Source organism: Penicillium cinerascens (assembly GCF_028974065.1).
Source record: "Penicillium cinerascens strain IBT 15544 chromosome Unknown scaffold_4_segment0_segment0, whole genome shotgun sequence".
Lineage (NCBI taxonomy): Eukaryota > Fungi > Ascomycota > Eurotiomycetes > Eurotiales > Aspergillaceae > Penicillium > Penicillium cinerascens.
Window position 1 is genome coordinate 568553 of NW_026695297.1, and position 25627 is coordinate 594179.

The 25627-nt window shown below is 51.0% G+C and overlaps 11 protein-coding genes across 11 annotated transcripts; 8 read left to right on the plus strand and 3 right to left on the minus strand.

Annotated features, from left to right (window-relative positions):
- Positions 1-437: 437 nt before the first annotated feature.
- On the plus strand, positions 438-3356 carry N7498_008163 (uncharacterized protein; the record flags this gene model as incomplete). The annotated part of the gene is made up of 2 exons (XM_058455225.1): positions 438-675; positions 775-3356. The coding sequence occupies 2 exons, from the start codon at positions 438-440 to the stop codon at positions 3354-3356; spliced, it is 2820 nt and encodes a 939-aa protein (XP_058305213.1).
- An 889-nt stretch (positions 3357-4245) lies between these two features.
- Positions 4246-6327, minus strand: N7498_008164 (nuclear export protein Noc3; the record flags this gene model as incomplete). Its single annotated transcript, XM_058455226.1, has 1 exon — positions 4246-6327. The coding sequence occupies one exon, from the start codon at positions 6325-6327 to the stop codon at positions 4246-4248; it is 2082 nt and encodes a 693-aa protein (XP_058305214.1).
- A 240-nt stretch (positions 6328-6567) lies between these two features.
- N7498_008165 (ribosome biosynthesis protein NIP7) lies at positions 6568-7353 on the plus strand (the record flags this gene model as incomplete). Its single annotated transcript, XM_058455227.1, has 5 exons — positions 6568-6702; positions 6767-6925; positions 6975-7119; positions 7173-7264; positions 7330-7353. The coding sequence occupies 5 exons, from the start codon at positions 6568-6570 to the stop codon at positions 7351-7353; spliced, it is 555 nt and encodes a 184-aa protein (XP_058305215.1).
- A 267-nt stretch (positions 7354-7620) lies between these two features.
- N7498_008166 (uncharacterized protein) lies at positions 7621-7914 on the minus strand (the record flags this gene model as incomplete). The annotated part of the gene is made up of 2 exons (XM_058455228.1): positions 7621-7812; positions 7861-7914. The coding sequence occupies 2 exons, from the start codon at positions 7912-7914 to the stop codon at positions 7621-7623; spliced, it is 246 nt and encodes an 81-aa protein (XP_058305216.1).
- N7498_008167 (defective in cullin neddylation 1 family protein) lies at positions 7913-9305 on the plus strand (the record flags this gene model as incomplete). The annotated part of the gene is made up of 5 exons (XM_058455229.1): positions 7913-7996; positions 8104-8147; positions 8519-8589; positions 8639-8813; positions 8873-9305. 5 exons carry the CDS (start codon positions 7913-7915, stop codon positions 9303-9305), a joined length of 807 nt encoding a protein of 268 aa, XP_058305217.1.
- A 417-nt stretch (positions 9306-9722) lies between these two features.
- On the minus strand, positions 9723-10578 carry N7498_008168 (Mpv17/PMP22 family protein; the record flags this gene model as incomplete). The annotated part of the gene is made up of 3 exons (XM_058455230.1): positions 9723-10040; positions 10103-10378; positions 10453-10578. The coding sequence occupies 3 exons, from the start codon at positions 10576-10578 to the stop codon at positions 9723-9725; spliced, it is 720 nt and encodes a 239-aa protein (XP_058305218.1).
- Positions 10579-11885: 1307 nt separating this feature from the next.
- N7498_008169 (uncharacterized protein) lies at positions 11886-14511 on the plus strand (the record flags this gene model as incomplete). The annotated part of the gene is made up of 3 exons (XM_058455231.1): positions 11886-12003; positions 12129-12221; positions 12302-14511. The coding sequence occupies 3 exons, from the start codon at positions 11886-11888 to the stop codon at positions 14509-14511; spliced, it is 2421 nt and encodes an 806-aa protein (XP_058305219.1).
- A 385-nt stretch (positions 14512-14896) lies between these two features.
- Positions 14897-15938, plus strand: N7498_008170 (uncharacterized protein; the record flags this gene model as incomplete). The annotated part of the gene is made up of 2 exons (XM_058455232.1): positions 14897-14963; positions 15139-15938. The coding sequence occupies 2 exons, from the start codon at positions 14897-14899 to the stop codon at positions 15936-15938; spliced, it is 867 nt and encodes a 288-aa protein (XP_058305220.1).
- A 301-nt stretch (positions 15939-16239) lies between these two features.
- On the plus strand, positions 16240-16644 carry N7498_008171 (uncharacterized protein; the record flags this gene model as incomplete). The annotated part of the gene is made up of 1 exon (XM_058455233.1): positions 16240-16644. The coding sequence occupies one exon, from the start codon at positions 16240-16242 to the stop codon at positions 16642-16644; it is 405 nt and encodes a 134-aa protein (XP_058305221.1).
- Positions 16645-18786: 2142 nt separating this feature from the next.
- N7498_008172 (uncharacterized protein) lies at positions 18787-20195 on the plus strand (the record flags this gene model as incomplete). The annotated part of the gene is made up of 5 exons (XM_058455234.1): positions 18787-18942; positions 18993-19097; positions 19149-19558; positions 19614-19681; positions 19744-20195. The coding sequence occupies 5 exons, from the start codon at positions 18787-18789 to the stop codon at positions 20193-20195; spliced, it is 1191 nt and encodes a 396-aa protein (XP_058305222.1).
- Positions 20196-21889: 1694 nt separating this feature from the next.
- N7498_008173 (ankyrin repeat domain-containing protein) lies at positions 21890-25605 on the plus strand (the record flags this gene model as incomplete). The annotated part of the gene is made up of 7 exons (XM_058455235.1): positions 21890-22020; positions 22059-23141; positions 23204-23646; positions 23908-24596; positions 24931-24992; positions 25139-25437; positions 25493-25605. The coding sequence occupies 7 exons, from the start codon at positions 21890-21892 to the stop codon at positions 25603-25605; spliced, it is 2820 nt and encodes a 939-aa protein (XP_058305223.1).
- Positions 25606-25627: the final 22 nt, after the last annotated feature.

A 25627-nucleotide genomic window follows, 5' to 3' on the forward strand; every position in this document is an offset into this window, starting at 1 on the left:
TCTCCATAAGGAGGCTCCTGCTTTTTATGTGCTGTTATTTCCTATGGTTTTATGATTTCCATTTGTCGCCTCGCATATTGGTGAGCTTGGCCGGTCTCGAGATAGATCGTGATGCGGTCTGGCATCTCCATTGTGTATGTAACGAGGCCCTTACGATAAAGTTTATGAATTGGATGAGTTACCAACCGTCTTTCTGTTTCTGCGTTCTTTACGCGGACTGGAAACATCCTTACCCCGTGTAGGCAACTTCACGTCCACATCCCCTTTCACGCTCTTCAACGTTCTTACTTCTTTTACTTCCCTTCACCATCATCCCCATCTCCCCTTTATCCATATTTCAACCGCTCAACACGTATTGAGTATCATTGCTCTCCTTTACACCCCCTTCCTGTCCTGTTTCTCAACCAAATATTCACTCACACCTTCCATCTCTTGCCATGTTCGGCCCATTTCCCTCGTGCCTCGTGGCGCCTGCGGATGAGCCATGCAGCCCTTCAAAGTCGCCTGGGCGCAGCAGTGTTCGACGTTCATTGGACACTGCTGTTAAGAGCCCAGTGACTGAAGCTCATCATCCTGCGCCTGACCCGGGCCCGCCGCCCATCACGCCCGGTAACGCGTTTTCCATAATTGCTCGACGCGAATGGGAGAAAGGCAGAGTCCGTGGGAAGAGTTTTGGTAAGTACTGAGGCTGTTTTAGTTCTCTCTGTTATCCCACGCCTCGATGTGTGTTGTGAAAGGCACTGCTTCAGACGGCTGACAATTTTGAGTACACAGGTAGTTCGGAACCAAGCAGCCCAACTGAGGAGCTTCAGCGTCCTGGCATCTATCGCAAGTCTTCATACCTTGATTATGATGAGGAGCTGGCGCTTCCCATGCCCAAGCCACGACATGAGAGAGCCGACACGCCGTCTCTGTCTACAGGGAATGAGAATGAGACCGGGAGACCTGGCCTGCTGAAAAATCGCTCCGCAACCGATCCGATTTTCGTTAGCACCCCTTCTCACTCCGAGCCATCAACCCCGGATGATGTCAAGAAGAGGTCCAAGCTGGATCTCATCAAGTCTAAACTGAGCTTCAAGGATCTGCGCAAGGAGGCTTCCACAGAGGACACCAGCAAGAGCTTCATCTCTCATCCGATGCCCCAGCTGCGTGACGTTCCAGCTCTGCCATCTAGTGAGAGCTCCAAGAGAAGATTTCGTCGTGCTGCCTCGCCTGGTGGCTTTTCGTCCATGTCGCAGAGCAACTACAATTTTAAGGCAAAGCTGAAACCTATCGACCAAGGCAAAATCTCTGGACCCGCATTGCAAACCAACACTACGCCGAGTAAGATACCGCTGCCTCCTTCGGGGGGCTTCACCAATGCGCATGGCATCATGGCTCCGTCCCGAATTCCAAGCCGTCGGGTATCCAGCACTGAGAGCCAGTCTTCGTCCCCTACTCAGGATAGCAACAAGGACAAGTCAAACGCAGAGGACAAAACAGGAGCTATTGCTCCCACTGGAAAGCGTCCGAATCTTACTATCTCGCGTACCAGTATGGATGTTGGCCAGAAGGTGCGCACCTCATACGAGGCGCCCAACTATCCTGTGACAAAGGACTCACCTCCCGTGCCTGGCGACCTTCTTGAGGGGTCGGGAAAGGTCAAGTATCTGCCACGACACTGGGTCGAGCAAGACTCTGCTCCCTCGGTCCCACCCAAACCAGATGGCCATGCCCCAACTGCTTACGAAGAGAATGAACCTCCCATTACTGCTATTCCTGATTATCTGCCGTCCTTCAAGGAACGTCTGGAAAAGGCTGACATCCCTCTGGAGGGGCTTGTGTCCCCGATCCGCAGTATCCCCATGCAAGTAGATGACCTCGTTGACACGGTTCGCTCAATCCAGAGACAGACTGAAACCGGCGTGAGCAACCTCACCAAGAAGCTGGACGAGCTCTCTAACTGGATCGGCGATCAGCTCCAAAATCAGGTGGATTCTATCTCCGACTTGGCGCGCACCAAAGCCGAGTTGCACAGCAAGCAGTTTGATATTTCCAGGGAGATGATGAAATTCCAGATGGATGTTCGTCTTGAGATCGGTGTCATGGAGCGAAGACTCAACAACTTCGAGATGAAGGTTATGGATGAGGTGCAGGCCGAGATTCGAGCTTTGGCTCGCTCGTATGAGGATCTGAATCGCAAGACTGAGGCCCTTATCACCAAGTTTTCGTCCGATGATCTTCACGAGTTCATTGAATGCCAACGCCGGAAGACCGAGGAGATCCAGAAAGAAGTCGGCTATTTGAAGGCTCAAGATGACAAACTCAAGCTCGATGAAACTCAGACAGAGCAAATCATTCGGTGCGTAAAAGCTCAGATGGAGGCCGTCAAAGGCGCATCCGCTGCCTACCCAATTACCCCGACGAAGATTGAGATCTTGAACGAACTTTCCTCCAAGAAAACTGACCTGGCAACTCCGCTGAGCCAGAAGACGGACACCCCGACCACATCGTTGGATGTACACCGCTACAGTGAATCGACCATCCGCAGCACTCCACCTTTGGTCCGTGATCTCGATCGTGCTCTCCCCCTGCCACCTACCCCGGCTTCCATTGAAAACTCACTTCTCACCCGTCCTCGAGCATCCGCGGCGCAGGAGCCCAAGCCCACCGGTACGTTCCCACGAAGCTTGTCCATGACCAAGAAAGGATTTCTTACTGGTGTGAAAGATGCAGTCTCTAGCGCCTCTGAGGTAAGAGAGAAACCAATGGAGAAGAAGAGTTCTAGCGAAGGGAAGAAATGGTCTGTCTTTGGATTTCGCCGCCGCCGCGATGGCCACGAGACCTCCACCACCAGCTCGGGCAAACACTCCCGCTCCTCCATCCGCCGCCTTGAGGGTACCCTACTTCTCGATGATGGCAGATCGCACTCGCGAACATCGACTCCTACTCCGCCCATTCCCGCTATTCCGCGGGATGTCTCCAAGTCTGTTCAGAAAGGCAACACGCTGAGCACCATCCACCCAGCCCTTCGCGCCGCTACTATCCAGAATTCCATGCACAAGGATGAAGCGCTGTCTTCAAAGAGCTGCTTCAAGCCAATCGTGCCTACCCAGCCTCGCTTCAGCTGTGATATCGGCTCTAACGGTTCTACCCGTGGCTCGATCCCATCCACCTGCACTCCCGCGACATCCTTTGGCGAAGCCCATTTTCAGCCTGGTTCTGACAACTTCCACTCCACCATGCAGGAAAAGCAGTCCCTGAAGAAGAGTCACCACGCTGAGGATAGCCTGAAGGTGCCGCTGCTTGGCGATACTGACCATGGCTGGGATCGGGCGTCTCTGCGTGAGTCCCGATCCAACGACACGCTGAACTAGGTCTTTCCTTGTCACATCTTAAAATATCTTGTTTTCCCCCTCACATCTAAGCAATTCCGACAGGTTAAGTGAAGATTGAGGTTATTGTTGTTCGAAGCCGTGTGGCTCTTAGAGGCGCCATGGATTCAGTGCGGAGTTTACGGTGGATAATTCATGTGGTAAAAAGCGTTCGGTAGTACATGGATTTCTACAGGGAGTTTATCGGTGCTGGATGATAGGAGATATGGGTTTCATGATGGAGATACCGAGTGGAGATGTTCTCAGCAGTGATCTACCTACTTAAAAGTTCTAATAGGAGTGAATGCGTTCTTAAAAAGTGACAATCCGTTTTTCGTATTCTAACTTTCAACGCGGGGAGTATTTGAAGTCCTCTAGCTGTTCCAAGGCTACTTTTTTTATCCTTGAGTGGTAAGTTTCTTCTCAAATTGTGGCAGCTATGAGGAAGCTATGATCGGAGAAGCGGTGAAGGGCATACGTAAATTATGGGGAAATGGACGCCATGTCGGCCAGCGTCAGTAGAAACGGTGACTATTGATCTGGGCCCGACTACGTAGACAATTTTGGAACTAAACACCTACTGAATTCTACGCAACGCGTGCAGACAAAGTCAGATAATGAAGTGAAGAATCGTATCTTGCGGTTTATTCCGGTGTGCCGACATCACCATCCAGGAAAAATAGATGAAGTCGGGCGTGAGGAATGGTTTGGTTTGAAGACTCATGAGATAAAATTACATATAGGTTGATGAGGATGAACTTGCACATGGAACGACTAGATTGAATGGGCGTACTGTCCGTAGAAGAACATGCCAAACAGTAAATGGTATCAACGCCTACATACAGGAACCGGTCACTTTTTCTATTATAGACATCTATGCACACAGACACGGTTACTTCGAATCGTTCACCAACTTCTCAATCTCAATGGCCGAATCCCGCACTTGAGGGCAGTAATGCATGCGCAGCAGCTCGCCTTCCCACACTGAGCCTGCAAAGACGTTCGTGCTCTCGATGTCGTTTGCATACGCGTTGAACACGCCGTCGCCTTTGCGTTCATCACTGTGCCACAGCGACGAGATGCGGCGTTGATTGTGCTTTGCGAGCTGATTCATCAGCGACAGGGTCGCGATGGCGGATTTCTCGGGCAGTTGGAGCGAGGTTGTCATCAGACGCTTGGCGAAGCTGGCCAGGCGGATGGGCGGTGGCATACCGTGTGCTCGCGAGAGAAGGGACGATTGGAGGCAACGGAGGAGCAAGACCATTGGGGTCTGGAAGTTGACCTTGTTTCTTGATCGCATGCGAGACTGGGCATCTTCTCCGCGGGCATTGGGGTCTGGGAGGCGCAGAGATGTGTTGGGGTTAAACTCGACGTCGGGGTTGATAGATAGCGAGTAAAGGGATCGGTAGAGGTGTTTGATGAAGAAGCTGAGGTCGAGGTGGAGGGTTGTTGCAGCCTTACTGGTGTCCTGTCCTTCCAGCAGGGCAAAGGCAGTCACCGTGCACAGCAGAGTCTCACGACGCGCATCGCGAGCCTTGCTCTCCGATGCAGGAGCACGCTCTTCGTCTTCGTTCTCGTCTTCTTCTCCTTGGTCTTCGGCATCTTCACCAAGTTCATCACGCTCGGCATGGCCGATAAGATCCTTCATGGCTTCCAGCAGATCACCGAAGAAGTCCTGGTTGATCAGGCGGGCATACTTGGCCAGACCTTCAAGAACAGGTCCCATCAGGTGGGGAATGCGCGCCTTGAGAATGCGGAAGTAGATACCAAAGACGAGCTTCAGAGTCTCTGCCTGGTTCTTGTCCCGCTCTTCATGAGACACAATTGCATCTGCCTGCTTCATATCCTTCTCGACAATCTTGCGCTCCTTCTGCACCTTGCGCTCACGCTTTGTGCGGAACTCCCGCTTCTGCTTCTGCTTTTTGCCATGGGGCTGATCGTCCTCAGGTTCCCGGTCCACCCGGTCTCGGGAAGCCTTCATATTGAACTCGCCAAGTAGACGCAGATGAAGGAAAGTATCCAATACACTCTCGTTGATGTTGAAGTCTCTAGCTTTCATCATCTTTGCGAGCAATCGGACAGCTTCAAGGGAAACGACACCATCATTGTCCTTCGCAAAAATATCCTCCATAGTCTCGCGACACTTAAGTTGGTCCGCATCGACCAACTTCTTCGCGAGGCGGTTCACAACGATCTTGAGCAGGTCATTGCGGAAGTTGAAGTGCGGCACAGATTGAAGCATGGTGCAGGCGCAATTGATGGCGATGCTCTTCAGACCAGGATCGACGTAGACAAATCTGCCAGGCTTGGTGATGGTAGACAGCTTATGGACGTAGTTTCGATAACTGGACACAAGAGATTGTTCGAAATCGCGCAACTTTCGCACTTCCTTTGAGACCTTCGCGGTTTTGTCCTCTTCACTAAGAGGGCGGATTCGGTAACCGGGAATGACATCCTTGAAGATTGCAGCCTGAGCCGCCAGAGCGAGTTTCTTAACGGTGATCGCCGAGTCTTTCTTCTCCACCATCTCAGCCATTGTCTTGAACAGGGCGATGTGTTCTTCGGGGTCCTCATTGATCAGTGTAGCGATTCGGGCAAGATCCTCTTTGGCCTGCATAATCTGCACCTTGACCGGGATTTTGGGCTTCTTCTCTTCGACTATCTCCTCGCCATCGTCGGAATCTTCGTTTTCCCCGTCATCGTCTGTGCCCAGGAAGCTGTCGGTTTCTTCCGCTGCATCTTCAGCTACTTGAGGCTCTTTGAAGGCTTCGACAAATCCCTCCGAGGTCTTAATTGGCAATCGGGTGTGCTCGTTGGCTTTCTTGTTCCCTTTTCGCGGGCGGCGTTCGTAGTCCATTTCGACATCCCATTCGTCGTCGCGGTTGTGGGAATTGTCCTTGCTGCGAGAGGCAGCGCCATCATCACCAGCAGGAGGGCTCAGACGTCTCCTTTTCGCATTCGAACCACGCGCCATTTTGTTGTTTATCGGTGTTGTGAGCGTCGGAGACTGAAGGGTCTGCGGCGAATAGGCGGTCCAACTTTTCCCTCACCGCCTGGTCCCGAGACTTTTTTTCTGCCAGCGCTATCGCGTTTGTCATCACGTGCTGATAGGTACAAGTGGGCTTTCATGTCATGTGATCTGTTATCGTCCGGGAAAAAAATGGCCTCTCTATCAGCCAGCTTTGTTCACTAACAACGACATCAACGAGGCACGATGCGTCAACTCACCGAAGAAGAGACCAAGACTTTATTCTCAAAGCTCGCCCACTACACGGGGCGTTCTTTGAACAGCCTGATTGCCCCCACCGATGGCGGACAACAGATGGTCTTCCGTCTGCAAGGAAGTCGGGTAAGATCCTGTCATGATGCACAATGGCTCAGGAATACTCTGTTTGCTAACGTGCGGCGCTTAGGTATACTACATGCCCCTAGCTCTTGCGAATCTGGCGACCTCAATTCCCCGCGACAACCTCCTGTCGGCTGGTACTCAGATGGGAAAGTTCACAAAGACTGGAAAGTTCAGGCTCAACTTGACTTGCCTGGATGTCGTGGCCCCTCATGCGAGATATAAGGTATCTTACGTGCGCTTGCTGAAGCTAGACACCTGCTGACTTTTGACAGCTGTGGATCAAACCCAATGGAGAAATGCCTTTCCTCTATGGAGGTAACGTCGTGAAGGCGCACGTCGGCAGATGGTCCGAGGACTGCCCTGAGCACAGCGGCGTCATTGTGTACAGTCAAGATGATACCCCCCTGGGATTCGGAGGTAATACTTTGCCTAGTCACTTGGATTATGGGAGAAATGCTAACATACGACAGTTTCGGCACGATCAACTCAAGAGGCCAAGAAGCTGGACCCCACAGGTATTGTGCTCTTCAGACAAGCGGATGTTGGAGAATACCTACGCGAGGTAAGTCAATTTTATTTCCGATGGATGGTATGGTCTGCATACAGTACGGGTCTAACAATCAACAGGAGGATACACTGTTCACCACCTAAGGACGAGCTCTGGGCAACAAGGACCTTGCATGTTCGCATACTTGATCAAGGATGGGAGTTAATGGAGTCGTTTCTGTCACGTAAAAAGTTTTGCTTCGCAGTCAAATACCATCGATCTCAATACTTTCCACTTCGTACATCACCCAAGATTCATGTAGAGCACAAATATATAGCAGATTCACAATGTTCCGCTCACCTACGCAAATTTCTACGGCTCTTTCCAATCAGCATCAGGATCCTCAAGAAGAAATTTACTCCAACATTCACTTAATTCATCTCGTGTTCCTGGTCATCGTTACCAGATGCAACTGGGATAGGTATTCCGATGCAGCCTGAGGCAGTAAGTGGCTGAGTCAGCAGGCCGATGCCGCGGCGGGTGTTCAAGTGCATCGTCGGAGGGAGAATTCCATCGCCATTGTTCAAAAAGCCGCCCGCCCGAAATCGTCGTTTGGCCTCGAGCTAGTTTCCAGGTCTTCAGACTACGCGCTCTTACTTCCCTCCACTCACCTTACCCCATCGTCTTGACAGACATCGCGGGGCACCAATATCAAACCCCGCCATGCCGGCCTACACCTCGGCGCAGAAGGACGCCATCGACCAGTTCGTGGATTTGACCAACTCTCAGCGGACCATAGCTTCCAAGGTGAGCTTTGTTTGTATTGATACGCAGGATGCTTCTCCGAAGCATGTTTGGCGCGGCATAGGTCCGGTTTGATGTTCATTGCGCTCTGGACTAACAACATGTTATAGTTCCTGAAGCAAGTAGGGTGGAACGTCGAAAGAGCCATTGATACGTAAGTTCAACGACCTTTTCATTTGCACCACTTTCAGGCCATTTCGTACATTCATGCCTGTTTCGGCCTGGCGCCTGTTTCCTCAGGCGGGAATCCTTCGAGGCTCAACAATGGCTCTACATCCAGTTGTTTCGCGCCTTGGCCATTTTTTCGTGTCCCAAATCACCACGCAGTCTCGACAGTGTGTTTTCTTCAATTTTGCTATCAACACGACCCACCCTCGTGCAGCCGAAGCGCTCCCACCTCGATGACCGTGGTGACTAGGAACGAGGACGGCGGAAGTCGCGGCCAGCAAAGCCACCTTGAACACCCCAACCAAATTCGACGACCTTGCGGCCTGGGAACAATGGCTAACCTTTGAACAACGATAGTTTTTTCGGAAGCGATAGCTCCAATTCAGCAGTTAAGAGCTCACTCAACACCATCTTCGACAAATACAGAGGTAATGCATCCCGTACTTTACACTGAAGCTACATGCTAACCCGCCACAGATGACCCGCAAGATAACCCAGATGGCATCGGCATCGACGGCGCAATGAAATTCCTCGGCGACATTCAAGTGCAGCTCGACGAGGTAGCCTGTCTCGGCGTCTTCGAAATGTGTCAATGCCCCTCCATGGGCGAGTTCACGCGCGAGGGTTTCACGGATGGATGGAAGAAGGCCCAGTAAGTTCTTCTCGCCTGAGCTCTTCTCTACGTGATTACGTATACTAACTCTACCTCAGATGCGACAACGAAGACCGAATGAAGGAATATATCAAGTACCTCCGCACCCACATCCCCAGTGACGCCAACCTTTTCCGGCGCGTCTACCGCTTCGCATTCCCGCTTTCCCGTATGCAGGGCCAGCGTAACCTGCAATACGAAATCGCCGTTGACCAGTGGAAGCTCTTTTTTACATCTGACCACGGGGGTCTGCCTTGGAACACCGCCCGCACACCGTGGCTGGACTGGTGGCTGGAGTTCCTGGAGGCGCGCGGCAAGAAGCCTGTGAACAAGGACCTGTGGGAGCAAGTTGAGGTGTTTATGCGCAAGAGCCACGAAGACGAGGAGTTCGGTTGGTGGAGTCCTGATGGGGCTTGGCCTGGAGTGCTGGATGACTTTGTCGACTATGTAAAGGAGAGAAGGGGGAAGGGTTCCGAGATGGATGTTGAGTGATCTCTTAGCGCTGTTATCTGATGGTGTGGAGACTAGTGGATACGTCTACTATCCAAACTTCACTTACAAGGTGCTCTCGTGGGGATGGTATGTAAGGGAGCCAGCTGCATTTCTGCGGTCCTGTCTATCCTGACAGATAAAAATATCAAAGTATATGTGTACCTATCTCCAGGATCCAAATCCAAGTAGTATATTGGGAAGGCCATTCGTCGTAAGATTGAAAATAACATCAAGGGAGAAAGATATCTGGTCTGGTGCATAACAAGATGTAAGATGTGTACAGGTTCAAAACACCGGGGGGAGAAGACATGAGATACAAAAGGAAAGGGTAAATAGATAACCACAAATGGGAGCAATATCGTGTCAGCAGGTGGCATGTATCCGCTCGGCTCAATTGCAGGGTGCGACTGTGACCGCTCAAGGGTAGTCGCGCTTCTCGTACTCGCCGCCGCGGCGCTGGTCGTAGCGCTTGCGGAGAGCTTCCAGACGCTTCTTCTTGGTGTGGGTGTTGACGTAGGTGCCGATGAAGAAACCGATGATGTTGAAGAAGGGCACCCAGGTGTGCTCGGGGAGGAACTTCTGGGCGAAGGCCAGCGCCAGAGGGGAGGTGACCCAGCTAACCTTCATGACGGGCATGAAGCCGGCCTTGACGGTGGCGCGGACCTGGTGGAAGGTGCGCGCGCCGGCGATGACGGCCATCGAAGAAAGGTAGACGCCGTTCTGGATGGGGGAGATCTATTGATAAGTCTGGTTAGCATCGTCGCGTGTAGTCGGATTGCCGCGTGGGAAATACGTACGATCAAGTTGCTGACAAGGATCTGAAGGATCTTAGCCTTCAAGCTGGTGCGACCAGCGAAGATCTTCTGAAGAATGCCGATGAGGAAATGGCCCAGCGGAGCGGCAACGAACATGCCGTAGAGCGACATCTTAGGGATGCGCGAGCTGAAGTAGTGACCATGCTTGCCGACATCATGGGCGAGCCACGAGGCGAGAAGTTCTTGAAGACCGGAGAGCACACCGGAGGTGAGCATCTTAGTGCGCATCGGGTTCTGCTGCAGCTGACGGAGATAGGCCTGCGACGATCCATTCCTCGGATCAGTTGGCGCGTTCATCGGCGACATCGGGGAATTTGGGCACTTCTACATACCTGAAGATACCCGGTCTGGGTTTTTCCACCGGTCAATCGCTCACCGACGCGATGCGCCAGGTCCTCGGGCCTGCCGCCGGCATTGGCGACCGCGCGGATGGTCTCCTCCTGGAACTTGACGGACATGATGGATTGGGAGATGAGAGGAGGAGATGGGATCGGGATTAGAGATTCCGGAGGTGCCTGTGGGGAGAAGAAAGCGGTCAATGGAAAGACAGGACGATAACAAGACGATGTATCGCGTGGGAGACAAGAGGGAACAGGGGGCGTGTTTGTTTATGACAAAGTCGAGGGGGCTGGGCCGGGTAACCGAGGTCCGCCTGGCTGATTGGGCCAATCTTGGGCCGACCTACCTGGTCTTTTGGTGATACGAGGGGGAGCCACGCCACAAGAGGAATTTCTCAAGTTTCCCGTGAAAAACCGGGGTAGAACCAGTATATGAAGGGGAAGCGGTCGGTCCTCAAATCGGCAGATGGAACGGGGCAGACCCCGGCGAGATCCATTGGGCGGAGGTCATCGGAGATCGGGGGGCTCCGTCGGCCATCGCGCAAGTTCAGGATGTATGGTACGCTTCTCCGTAGGGCTCGGCTCATAATTCCAACAACGGTCGGTGGAGAATCTATCCGTATTCTTCATGCAAAGAGTACGACGTGTCCGTATAGCTCGGCCCATTTGCATTGTATGTCAATATCTTATCATTTTTTTAAAATAAAATCCTTGTCCCTACTGAATTTCCGCTTTACAACGTACTTTACCCGGCATCGCTCTTGTCTTATATATGGTTTCCGCTGCTTTTGATTGCACCGGCATTTGCCCGAATGTATGGAACCGCGCAGATTCACACAGAGCCAGGTAAAAAGAGCAGCTCTTGTCAAAGGTCGCTATGAAAGAAAAACATCGCGCTTGTAATTTTGCGCCGGCAATCGGGCAATATCAAAATAATCTTGTGAACTCACAGGAACAGTTCATGAGCTCATGGGCGATCTACAAAATCTCATCGAGCGGAGGCGCTGCCGGAGAGTAAAAAAATGGTTAGTCAAGCAGGAGGCACAGTAAGTACCTCTCATCGGCGATGTAGGAGTGAAAACCATCGTGGAGTCCGGATAGCTCGCCGGCGAAATGTATCCACGGCGGATTTCGTTGCCACGTACCGTAGCCGGGTCAAATCATGTAGACCTCATCTGGGGGCACGTCTAGGTATCGTGATGATGTTACTGAAGCCCTATTGGGATGGATTAGTCGTCATTGCTCGGCGGACTAGTCGCGTGGGGTGAAATGATCGTGCTTCGTTGTCGTTCTGCTTCACCACTTTGCCTTCCACCCGCGCATACTCTACCCATCCATGCTTTTCGGCTTCCAAACGTCGTGAAATCTTTGTCCATCGCATCTCACATCATTCCCTGGTCACCGAGGCATTGCTCGGGCCACCCGAGATGTCTTCCGAACCCTCGGGGGAGTATGAGACGGAAGAGTTGCCGAGTCGAGCTGCCCTCGGCAAACTCACTTCACCTGCAACTCATCTCCTTGAATCTGATCATCGTCCTTCTCAAGGTAAGTCTTCGGCTACTCTGTGCCAGAAATCCAAGACATCCATGCCTTTGAGTCTCAAAGTCCATCGAAGTGCACCGGAGAAAAGGGCACCCGGGTGAGCACAGATTCTAACGAGAGCTCCACAGATGCCAACTCTGCCGTATCGATACCTGCCGTATCTGAACTGCAAGCCACTGGGACTGGTAATGAAATCGTCGGAGAAGGGAACCGAAAACTTGGTGAGTCCTATGGTGTACCGGGTAATCGGCGTTGGGAGTATAGATTGATTCATATGAACATCCAGATACCCACTCAGCAGATTATGAATGTCTGCCAGAATGTCTGGATACATCGTACAGCAGCAGTGGCGATGACGACGGCGCTGAAGGGCCTGCAACACCACAGACCTCGGCGGATGCTATTTGCGTAGCCATACGTGATCTGACCGCCACGAACACTTTTGCTGGAAGCCCTATCCAGTCGAGCAGGACTGCCGAGTACGAAGAGCAATATCCAAAGCGTGCGGATAGATGGGAGGCCCTTGCATGGGCAGTAAGTGACTCGAGCGAAGAACATCCGTTTTCTGATCACCACATATTGTCTGCAAGTAGCTCATCGGAGGAAGAGAGTCTCGAAGAGGCCTGGAACATGGAAGATGTCGTCGAGCTCGCCGCGAGTGACCAAGGCGAAGGGAGCTCGGGGTCTGATGACCACGCCGGATCGGAAAGCAGCGAGGGACTGAAAAGCCAAGCTTCATATACCTCGCCCAAGCAAACCAGAGTGGACTTCGCCCAGTTTGATGGTTTCCGCGAACACTTCCAGGGCCACTACCGGGATGACGACGAGGAGTTCTTCCCATACGACATTTCCGAGGCAATCTCCGAGGACGACGCTTGGGCTGAGTACTTCGAAAACACCGGTGATTATGAAGTAGAGCTGGCAGGACTGGAAGGCCCCTATGACCAACTGAGAGCTCATCGCACAACACTTGCAACCCCCAATCGCCCCTCGCCAGCAGGCTTCCATATCACTTCCCTTTCTCGCAGTGCTTCCTTCCCTGCCTTCCCACAAACCTCATACACGGTAAATGCGTGCAAAGAAGAGGCCGAAGACAAGTCCGCAGAAACTCCCATCTGTCATTCTGATCACAGACGTCGTGTTTCCGACACTGAAGTCACCTACATCAATTTAAGTGAGCGATACCGACGCCCCTCGCCCACGCCATCCTACGGCATGCCTCACCCACGCTTCCCACCCGGCCTAACTGAGACGCCCGAGGTGATCCGCCATGAGCGGTACCAGCCTCGTCCTGGAAAATGTCATCACGATTCGGTCCTGCGATTCTGGACCGATGAATCAGCCCCAGACCGGGTCTGTGATATTTGTGGCCGCTTTGCTCGATACTTATGGGCCTGCAACTCCGACACGGATGACTGGTCAAAGGTTCCGCCACAAACCGAGGTTCCCGTGCACACCGCTGGTCCTGATACCAGCATCCTGGCAGAGTGGATGCAAAAGGCCATTGCCAAGGGTGATTATACCTTGGAGCAGGTGCAGAAGCTCGCGGACCAGAAGAAGCAGGTCCTCAAATGCGCAGCCAAAGATCGCGCCGCACAGGCATCCCGCGATGGACAACCTTCGACAGCGGGGGAACAAGGTACGGCTCAGGCATGGTTCGAGCAAGAAGTCGACAAAGAAAGTCGACCTAACGACGGTGTGCCGGACGATCCTTCCAATGGCGGCCCTTGCAGAATGATGTTCTGTGGCCAATGCCACGGGAATTTCGTCGACCGTTCATTCGGCCACATCGACCGGGTCGTCAACGAACCATACGTCGAGCCGCCCAAAATCCCCGAATACCTGTGCCGTCCGATCTCCGACGCCGCCATCCTGAGAGAGATGCGCCCGATGCACTGGGTGCGCGGGTATGCATTCGGCCTTTGGTGGCAGGAGCACAGGTACTCGTCCGGTCAGGATATGACCCCGGTGCTCCGTCTAGCCCATAATAAGGGCTGGACGGAGAACCAGTTCAAACTCACCACCTGGTGGGTTTACTGGCAGCGCCGGTCGGATCGCGAAGTTGATGCGCGGATCAGATGGCTCGAGGGACGTACCCTCGAACAAATGTCATCTTTCAGTCAGTCTATCGCTGACTCTCGTTTCATTATTCCTCGTTCCGGTGAGCGAAGCCGCTCTCAGATGGCAAGGGTCCTAGACCCTGTGCTGTCTATCAGTCGGCATCCGATCTGGGAAGAGGACGAGAGTCAGGAAGGACCGGTGACCTCCCCTGGCTGGGACTACTCCCTCGGGCACCGCTGGCAAGCATTGAGCCAGGCGGAGCACAGGGAGCTAACGCGGCTTTTCATTGAGCAGCGAGACACGCTGGCGGGCCAGCGTGTCTCGACCAACTGCTCCGCCGCTCCCACCCTGGAGGCCGGTTCTTCCCAGGAACCAACCCAAGAGACCGCGCTCTCTCAGCAGGCCGACGACGATTTCGACAGCCTGTATGACGCATCCGACAGAGAGTGAGGGTGAGGGGAGGTTCCTGGCGATGATTGGGTGAATGGTGAGATTTGCCCTGCCATACGCCGACAGGAAGAGTAGCAAGGGCGACACGCCATGCACGACAAGTACATTGCTGAGAAGGTGAACGCCCGAGAATCCAACAAGTACCAAGGAAAGATGTGGAGTATGAATCACGAGTATTTACAGGGGCGATCACATTGATGTCCGCACGGTCGAGTGGAGCCGGCCGAGTGAGGAAGTCGTAACCCAGATTTCCGAACCTCGGCCCATTCCGCTCCATTTGCGCGCGGTTTCCGTGATGCGCGCCGGTGATTTTCGTCCTCAACTCTTTTTTTCTTTCCGATGGTCTCGAGAAGCTGGACTTTCTCATTGTCTCTCTCAACACAGTATGGCAGACCCTGAGCACCCTCCTGACCCCTCGAAGGCTGCGGAACACGAGCAGCATGTGGGGAAAGGTCCGATAGCCGCGGGGAAAGCAACAACGCGGCAACAGTTCCTGGCGGCATTGACGGCGACTGACACGACGATACGACGGTTAGATCTGTAAGGGTTCTTTTCTCTCTCTCTGCCTTGCAGTTGACAGTTCAATACGTTGACTGCAACATGCACAACTCCTAAAAATTTATTGAGCATCCGCTGACCGTCTCCGCGGACTTTTGTCCTCGGCCGCCGGCGAAGAACGAGTGCTGGCGACAGTGAACTATGTCGCCTCAATTTTGCATCACCTGTGTGCGTCGGCGCCATGGATCGCATTACAAACGCGACTATCTCTTCTTGCGCGACTGAAGGACCGAACTGCATCGCAACATGTGAAACCCGCCCCGGCGGGCTCTAAATCCAAATTCTCTGCTCTTTCTTCCCTTGCTTCGGAGACGCGATACAATCTACGCCTGTTCGGCCTCATTCCTCTCTGGGTCTGGGGATCCGAGACTCTCAGATCACCCCCTGCCGACCCGGTCATCCGCATCCTGACCATCCTACAAGTCATCTCCAACGTGATCTACCAGTTCTTGGAGAATGTGGCACACCTAGCATCGAAGGGCGTTATCTCGAGGAAGTTCGTTGACAAGTACGGCGGACCCGTGAAATGGGAGATCTGGAGCACACGCGGCTGGTTTGGACACATCTTCTTTGAATTCTTCGTTCTCTGGCGCCAACACGTGCTGCGCAAGAGACGTGTTGCAGCCCAGCGCGCGGCAGCCGGCACTACCGAGTCGAAAGAGACCAAGGCGGAGGATGCTGAAGCTCTGCGTCTGGAGATCCGCTCATGGAAAAAGACTCTTGTCAACAACACATTCTGGGCTCCTTTGTGTCTTCACTGGTGTTTCGAGAAGGGCATCGGTATTCCGGACCACCTTGTTGGGATAATCAGTCTCGGGGCTGGCATTTGGGGTCTATGCGACTCCTGGGCTGCCACAGCCAAAAAATGATCTCGGGGCTTTTCATTTCTATTCTCGTCCCATGTTACTTTATACCATTCTGCTCTTGTCCAATAGATACGTATGTCCGGAAATTGAAAAAGGATGACAGTAAAAACGAATACCTACGTAGAACGGATATTTAAGCTCAAACCAGCCTGTATTGTGGACGGTTGGTCAGAACTAACCCGGGATCTAGCTGCGCATAGCCACTGAGGCTTTAACGACCCCGCCAGTAAGTCAATGAACTTCAAACCTCTCCGGGTACCTCAAAATACGGCCTTATCAAAGCCTCGAACAACTCGGCCTCAAAATGTCCTACAACGTATACACCGTCGAATCCCTCGGAAACGGCGAACGCAACCACAAAGCAATCTACATCGAAACGAACCCCACCGCGGCACAAAAATCATTCAAGGGAGCCCTTTACCACGTCACCGGAACGATCCTTAATGGAATGACCTACGAATCCCGCGACACGATAGACCCAGAACAGCTACCCGAGCATATCCCAGGCACAAAGAAACAAATCGCGACCATTGCTGCACCCGACCTAGCAAGGTTCGAGGATGAATGCTGTTTGACTGTTCCACCCCCGCGAGCCCAGATTACTCTCAGCGGCAAGAGACTGTTTCCCCAGATCCCACTCTATCGATGTCGAGAGTGGCTCGCGGATGTGGAGAAGGTGGCAGTTGAAAAGGGTATCTTCGCGCGATAGGATACAGGAGCTTTCGAATTCAGTTTTACCTCCTACTCTTATGACCAGATTCCTGGAAAATAAACCCGAAATGTGCGAGTCTTGATAGGATGATTGTCGACACCCAGACCGCTTCCTAAATAGGATAGATTTGTACTTTACAATACGACTGCGAGACTTCGATTGCTGTATTTTACACGAAACCGCTATACTCATTACCTCTGCCATTAGGCCAGGCGCAGGACCGCGTGGCCCACTGGCGCGGGGTGGCTAGCTCCTTAATCACTACTGTAATAGAACGGCGAATAAAGGAACGATGAGCTATGTAATTCTGGTGCAATGTAAAGCGATTTGTATCCTGCTCACGATAAACGACTCATAGATAATGTATCATCCTGAGTGATGATAGCCGATGGGAAATTTTGAATGAACCAAGTGCCTCAATAGTAGTAGTTCATGACTCCATTTAGGAGAAACAACTAGACTACTGTTGATTCTTGACGACCCAGGGTCAGGCAGGGAGCGAATTAAATTGATAGGAAAGAGGTAAGTATTTCCGGCCATCACACTTTCCGTGCCCACTTACTTATCCAGCAGCCATACCGCGTACATTAGTTTATACAATATTCGGGAAGAGCTTTCGTGTAGTCCAGAGTACATGCTTTGCCTCTTGACTACACGTTGTGGCTTTCATGGCCGTTTAGCTTTGTAAAAGTTCTGGAGAGGTGGACTCGAGATACCGTCATTTGCATGAGCAAATCAGAGCATCCCAATATGAACGGACAAAGGTACATAACTTCATGTTAAACGTCGTATTGCGTAGCAAAGACACTCGGCCAAAATGGGCTCTCAAACCTTTGTCTGTGATTTCGAGTACCTCCGAGCAGTGTAGCATGATAGCATTCTGTGGTGTGTAATTGCTTTAACCACTCGTTGCTGCTGATACTTTCTTGCTCATAATGGACTGTAACTTTGAGTAAGGGCAAACGCCATAGTAGTCAAATGGGTTGTTTATCTTGGCAAAGGAAACCTCTTCTTGACGGCCATAGTAAGATGTCTCAACACTACGAGCTAACAAGTCTGATCGGTGGCTGTCGTTCCCTCGATGAGCAGTGTTGATTAGCCGCTTAAAATCAACTTGCCAGCCAGTTCAGGTTGAATAGGCGTCAAAATTTACCCACTACATAAATGTTCAAGCAGCGATAGACGGCGTCAAAAAAAAAACATATAAGGCTCGAGCTAGCGTATCGCTTTTTATTAAGCTTGCTTACTTAACTAGGTCACTCCTCTCGGGGCCGGGTTTAGTAAGAAAATCAGGGGACCCATTGAATGAGTCAGGACGATCAGGGGCGTGTTTAATTATCCTCAGTGAGAAAAAGCGGCGAGGGGGTGAGCACTAGAACGGAAGGAGACCGCCGAGAGTTGCCGAGTATTGTCCGGGATATATGCGGATGAATCTAGATGCGATGAACGGGTTGGGTTCGGACGAACGGGTTAGGCGGGCACATCTCGGCAAGTCTCCTTTGCAAGTAACGCAATTTCCGCGGGGAAGATCGGCAATGTCAGATACTGTCTGCGCCTGATCTGTCATCGGAACGGTCCAGATACGAGCTGCCAAAACAACTGATCGTCAACAAACTCCTGTCATCACATTTGATTCTCCACGGCCGGAACCACGCAACGAATGCAAACGCTAGAAATATCTACCGTGGAATGGATCCTCGGCAATCTTGGAAAATCTCTGATCCCCGACAAATGAACTGGCTGCCCATAGGCTGAAGGGCGTTAGCTTAATTCTCCTCAAGCTCCGCCCTAGGCACGTGGGAGGGGCCAAAGCCCGGCAAATCCTGTATTCTTGGTGCGCAGAGCGGGTCGCAGGGCACCGGCAGTTCGGATTCTCCACGCGCCGGCGTTGAGGTTAATATCATTGTGGTAAGCGCGTGAGTAGTCCCCCACTGGGCTGTCGACTACCGCGCATTGGGCCTGTCGATCCCTCGTCGCCATTCGCTGGTGGCAAGATTCAGGAAGTTGCTTCCAGTGCACTAAAATTGCCCCTGAGGCACCGAGCGTTCTCGATCTCTGCAATATCTACCTTCCCGATTTTCCTGATTGAGAATCCAACCTTCATGGAAATTTTTACCAGCCACGTCTCACCCCGTCAGGATGAGTAGGGAAGAGGAACAACAGAACGCGGCGATCAAGATCGTTGCGGGCCTGTTTATGTCGATAGCATGTGTTGCTGTGATCCTCCGATGTTACGTTCGCGGCTGGGTGGTGAAGGCGTTCGGATGGGATGACGGTGCGATGGTGATGGCTATGGTAAAGTTGCTGCTTGTGGATGGCTTGAATCGTTGCTGACTCTGCGATAGGCATGGTATGTAGTGTACTCCGGGTCCATGATCGGAGCCGGGGTACATGGTAATGGGTACCACTGGTATAGTCTGACAGCAGAAGAGCGCGTGGTCGCCATAAAGGTAACTTGTGCCATCGAATCGGTCAAGGAGCCTCGCTGACTCCTCCGATAGTATTGGTGGTTTTGCGAAATCGCTTTCTGTCTCGCCTCCATTTTCTGCAAGATTTCAATTTGCATTTTCCTGCTGCGCATCTGTATCAAGCGGATCCATATTTTGAGTCTCTATACTGTCATGGTTCTGACGGTCTTTTGTGGCTTGGTGTTCCTGTTGCTGATGCTCTTGCAATGCAAGCCATTGTCCTTTTTCTGGACCAGGATGGCCAACCATCCCGTCGTGAACGTTGAAGGCGAAGGCTCCTGTATCAATATGGAAATTATTGTCGCCATGACATATGTTTACAGTGTCTTTGCCGCAATGTGCGACTTCACGGTGGGCATTTTGCCAATTTTCCTGGTGCAAAAACTGCAAATGAAGCGACGGACGAAACTGGTGGTAGCTGGAATCTTGAGCATGGCCTGCGTGTATGTAACTGCTCTCTTTTCTGGCGTTGAAACATACCGCTAACCGACTTGGCAGTGCATCCAGCGCCGTGATTGTTCGGATTCCATTTGTGAAAACGTTCAATGATTTGAATGACTTTTTGTGTACGTTGTTCTTCCACTTTCCCTTCCGACCTTTCGCTTCGAAGAGCGCTAACCCGCTAAAGATGCCACCGTCCAAATCGCCTACTGGTCAAATCTCGAGATTGGTCTAGGTATTACCGCCGGCAGTCTCGCAACCCTCCGTCCCCTCCTTCGCCACTGGCTCGGCTCACACGCAGGTCAATCATATCCCTCTCGGGTTACTGGAGAACGTCGCGCTGGTGCTAGTGGGCACCGGCAAGTGCCTTTAGAGTCACTGAATGGAACTAAGCAGGGCGAGTTGAGACCCGACAAACTGGCTGTTATGGTGACCAACATCGAGAGCCAAAGAGACTTGGAAAGTTCATGGCCACAGTCATCCAGTCCAACCAGTAGCGAGGAAAGGTTGACTGTGCAGCATCATTCACTCCCAGGAACAATGGAGGTGGGTGTCCATCAAACATTCGAGGTTACACGAACACTAGCGGACGGCGATGATGGGGAAGGGTCTCACCGGATCGCGAGAGAGCATGTATAATAAACAACTTTAAACCTTATAGATTAATGTTTACGCAGAAGTAGTCCCTTCTGTATTAGTGGGTGATTTTTTATATCCTACTATTATTTCTTAAAGTTCTCTGCAACTGGGCCTTTGAATCCTTCGCGTTTGACTTGGAAAACAATATAGAGTGGCGCGTCCTCGTCGCAGGCTCTCCTTTCTTTCTATTCGGACAGCATAGATTTGAGGTCGGCAACGAATGAGATGCGCAATAGATAACAGCTATGGAGATAAAAGAATCATGTTGTCCAACCAGGGTTAGCTCTCTACAGAATAAGCACAGCCGTCTGTATTATGACTGACGGGAAGCGAAGGTTGCGTGTCCAAAGAATGAAGAGAAAACCCCAGGAAGATGCAGGCGAGCGATCTCTACTTTGTTTCCACGGAACCTTACGGTATTATGACGATGACTTACCGATAGAAGTACGGCCATTACTATAAAATTTCTGCCAGAATTACAGAGCGGTGACCTGAAATTGGATTAGGGCCTTTCTGATTTATTTCCCGGGAATGAAGTAAGTGTGGAGATGAAACTGCATTCGAAAACTACTGTAATTCCGGTGCCACGATGGGATGCGGGTCGGGAAGGGGGATTAACGGGGTCTAGAGACTTCGGGGAAAGTCTTACGTGGATTGCGGAGTTCGAAGTGGATGTTAATGGGCGGTTTTGTGCTTTGATTCTTTGATGGATTTGGGGCTGGGGCTGTTGGACTTGCCGCATTGGGTTATTTTTTGTCATCGTCCCGCTGCTTTTATTCATTTGGTCGGGTCTCCGATTTTCTTATTACCATCAGAAGATGTGGGACCCTGAAATGTCTACATATGCTAACAGGGTATCAACGTGCGTGTGAAGGTGTGAAAGGGGTGGCAGTCCCACCTTCATCGATGGTGGGGAAAAGCTCTTTGAGCCGCATCGACTGTTTGGGAAGCACACTTGCTTCATCCTTTAGGCACAAGGAGACATGATATCGATGGTATGCTGGTGGAATATCCCCGGAGATGCCCATGGCGATGTTTATTCCCACCAGGGCGTTCGATATGACCTCACTCTTTGCCCGATACTTGTACTAAAATACTTGAATTGGAACAATTACTGGCGCTTTTATCATGAGGTTGGCAAGAGCTCAGGGGTGCTCGTAAATTTTTCGATAAAAGTGAACAGGAGTCTCCCTCTGACTGTATGCATCCTTCTTTACCTGTCAGTACATTACTTTTCCGCATACAAGCTATTGGCTCATAAAACGCAAAAGGCTCTACCTAGTACAATGTTTTTGTGATTGCTAAACTTCAAGGACCTTGATAACCTTGGACACTGTTAGTACTATAAACTCTGGGGTGTTATCTTTCATCGCAATAGGCATATCGGCAATTAACCCGCAGAAAATCCTAGACTTCTTTGCTTACATCTTCAGTCGGCTTGACCAAAAGCGCTGAAAAAAGGTTATCGTCGCGATCGATTTGATGGTGACTTTGTGAAAATATTTTTGAGGAAAAAAGTTCGAACAAATCAGATGCCTACTGGCTTCTAGGCGGCAGCAGTACGTGCTGCCCAATGCGAGCCAGAAGACAACGTTGGCTCCAAAACGTTCCCTTGTTGAGTAACTGACCTCAACCCCACTTTCCCCCACTTTCCGCGCCAACTCGTCTTCTTGTCAACTTTCTTGCCATTGATAATGAGTTTCGGCTTCAGCATTGGTGATTTTGTAACTGTGATTGATCGAGCCAACATCATTCGAAGAAACTTCGTTGGTGCGCCTGCTCAATTTAAGGCTCTCTCCGATGAGTACTGCGCTACCGTGTTGCTGTATGACGAGACATTCTCACTGATGTATTCGTCAATAGGGTCAGGAACCTTACCATCGTCATAAATGATATCAAAATCAATTTATCTGGTACCACTCTTTGCAATGCTCAGGAAACGAGGCTGCAAGAAATAGCAGTCAGCTGCAGTAACGTTCTCACTGGAATTGAGAAGACTATTGAGCGATACTCCGCGATAGACGCCCCGCATAGTTTCAAAAGGATCTGGAAACGTCTCAAATGGGAACCAGACGATGCTAGTGATCTTAGAAATCGTCTTTGCAGTAATATTGGCCTTCTGAATGCTATCAACGGGCGGATGACTCGCGACGGTGTCTTGGATTTACTAAAGTATAAAAGCAACGAAGAAAACCAACAGTGTCTTGACTGGTTATCGCCAACGAATTATGCGATACAGCAGAGTAACTTTATCGGTCGGCGCCAACAAGGGACAGGAGGGTGGCTTCCAGAGTCACTCAAATTTCAAGTATGGCTCGAAAGACCACAGCAAACATTATTCTGTCCAGGTATTCCTGGAGCTGGCAAGACAATTATTGCATCGATTGTAATCAATGAGTTGGAGATTCGATTTGGAAATGACCGCGACGTCGGCATTGCATATCTTTTCTGCAGTTTTGAACATTATGACGATCAAATACAGAAAGCAGAAAGCTTACTAGCAAGCATACTTCGTCAGCTGGCTCAATGCCTGGGTTTAATTCCAGAGAGTGTTATAGCCTTGCACGCTAAGCACAAGGCCAAAGGATCACGACCTTCGTTTAATGAAATTTCTAAGGCCCTACGGTCGATTGTGAGTGGTTTAACCCGTGTCTTCATTGTCATTGATGCATTGGACGAGTGCAACACTCTTGCAATATCACCAATATTGGACGAATTCTTTGATATTCAGTTAACGACTAGATTGAACATTTTGGCAACATCGAGGTTTGTCCCCGAGATAATGGCTAGGTTTCAGAAAATGCCTTCTCAAGAAATCCGGGCAACAAACCCAGATGTGATGGTCTATCTCAATACCAATTTGAGGAAACTCCCAGCCTTTGTGTCGAGAAACCAACCGCTTCAACAAGAGATCGTAAAAAAGATCACCGCTGCCGCTGATGGAATGTGAGCCCAGACCTATATTTCCTATCTAACTGATTTGGTAACCCATTCTCACAATACCGTAGGTTTCTTCTTGCGCAGCTTCATCTGGACTCGCTGAGCGAAAAACGCTCTGAAAGAGCAATAAAACGTGAGCTCGAGGGGCTAGCAAGAAGCTCTCAAACATATGACACAGCATACGATAAGACTATGAAGAGAATCGAAGGCCAGGGCTCGGATAGGAGAAATATGGCAATAGAAGCGTTGTCTTGGGTAACTTGCGCCAGAAGACCGTTGACAAGGTTGGAGCTACTACAGGCCCTTGCCGTGGAGCTTGGTGAATCCTCATTTCATGAGGACAACCTTCCCGATATCGAGGACATCATTTCTGTTTGTGCAGGCTTGATCACAATAACATCGGATCCTTCAGGGGATATAATTCGATTGGTCCACTACACCACCAAGGAGTACTTTGAACGCAAGTGGACTCGCTGGTTCGCAGATGCACATAATAGGATTGCGACGATTTGTGTGACATATCTCTCATTTGATGTTTTCCAAAAAGGCATCTGCTCCACCGATACAGAGTTTGAAACACGCCTTGATCAATACCCTCTTTATTCTTGTGCAGCTAAAAACTGGGGGCACCACACTCGGGCCTAGCCAATAAATGAAGAATTGGTCATGGCCTTCCTCAGTGATACATACAAAGTCAATGCAAGTGTGCAAGAAATTTTTGCCCTCAATGGATTTTCAAGTTATGGTGATTATTCCCAACGGGTGCCTATAGGGTTCACCGGCCTGCATCTGGCTGCATATTTTGGGCTTGAACGGGTGGTGCAGACCTTGATCCAACATTGCGACCAATCTCATGTGGTGGATTCAACGGGCAGAACACCCTTCATGTGGGCGATACACGCTGGCCATAACGAGGTTGTCAAGCTCTTCTTGGAGAACTTTGTTAATGCACACGTACGTGATAGAATGGGTCGAACGCCTATCTCTTTGGCCGCCTCGGTGGGCTGCGTTTACGTCGTAAACCTTCTTCTTGATTACGATGTCAATCCAGACTCCACGGATATCGATTGTCAGACCCCTCTTTCATGGGCGGCGTATCGAGGTTACAATGAGATCGCCCAACTTCTCGTCAGGAGAGGTGCCAATCCTGATCCGAAAGACGAGTATGGCAAAACACCTCTTTCATGGGCGGCTGCCGATGGGTGGGTGGAAATTGTTCATTTTCTACTGCAACAAGCCGTTGAGGTAGATTCTAAAGATGAGCTCGGCCGGACACCAATTTCCTGGGCTGCAGAAAATGGTCATACCGCTGTGGTTAGGCTCTTGTTGGAGAAAGGTGCCTCGCCAGACTCGAAGGATGTAGAGGGGCACACTCCTTTATTCTGGGCAATCCACTATGGCCATGAGGCCGTTATCCGGCTTTTCCAAATGAGGCCTATCAGCTTAAACCCGTGGATTCCGGTAAGACATAACGGGGATTCTGTGGCCCAAAACACAAAGCACGGTTTGCCATTGATTTTACCAAGCGGCAGTACCTATCCACTCTTCCTGGAGTCCTCAATGTCCCTCGATCAGAATGAGCCTACGCATGGGACTCAGCTTACGTGCCCACTTTGCTTTGCGCGATCTTGGTCATCATATAGTCGCGGATCGTTGAAAAGACACGTGGAGAACCAACACTACCCTCGTTTCAGTTATTGTTGCATCGAACGATCTTGCGCACGGCAGTTTTTGAGACGCGATAAAGCGAGAACCCATTGTTTATCAATGCATGGGATCATCCTAAACCACGAAGTTTTGCGCAAAAGCCAAAAAGAAGAGTCCCCACCTTCGGAATGCCCGCTTTGCCAAAGATGTGTCAGCTCGTGGAGTGAATTTTTCGAATGCGTGCTGAACCATGCCCAGGATCCTTCGCCTCGTGGGGCAGACATGGATACTTCCAAAATGCCCTAAGTTTCTACCGATTTTTTTTGTCGTACTTTAGCTACGTTGCGCGGCTATAGCGATTTGAGAAGTGTCATTGACTGGCTGGACGATATTCCTAATACGGAGCCTGTTGTCGTGCCTCGACGTGAAGAAATGGCGTTTATAGTGGATGCTTATGGAAAGAAGCGGGACAACCAACGGTCTGCTACGCAGGAGAGTCTTTATAGCAAGCGAATCTCTTCCAGCAGCTATGGGCGTGCAAGATTTGGTGCCGCTATGCCCTCCGTGAAGCGTGGCACGAAGCGAGTGAACACGAAGATGCCCACGGCGAAGGATCCTATGATATTGGGACCAAAATCCAGCCAGCCAGAGTCTTGTATGAAATTCGAAGAAAGGGAAGGCGACGAGAGATAGTTGATATCAAATTTTAGGTCTGGCAACCAACCGGTTAGTCAACGTGGTCGACACCTTGACCCCTGCATTGAAAGGCACCAAGGCACCGATCGACGCACTTCCATCAGATTCGCCGTGGCCGATGACATAATCGGAGCTTAAGTCAGCGCCGG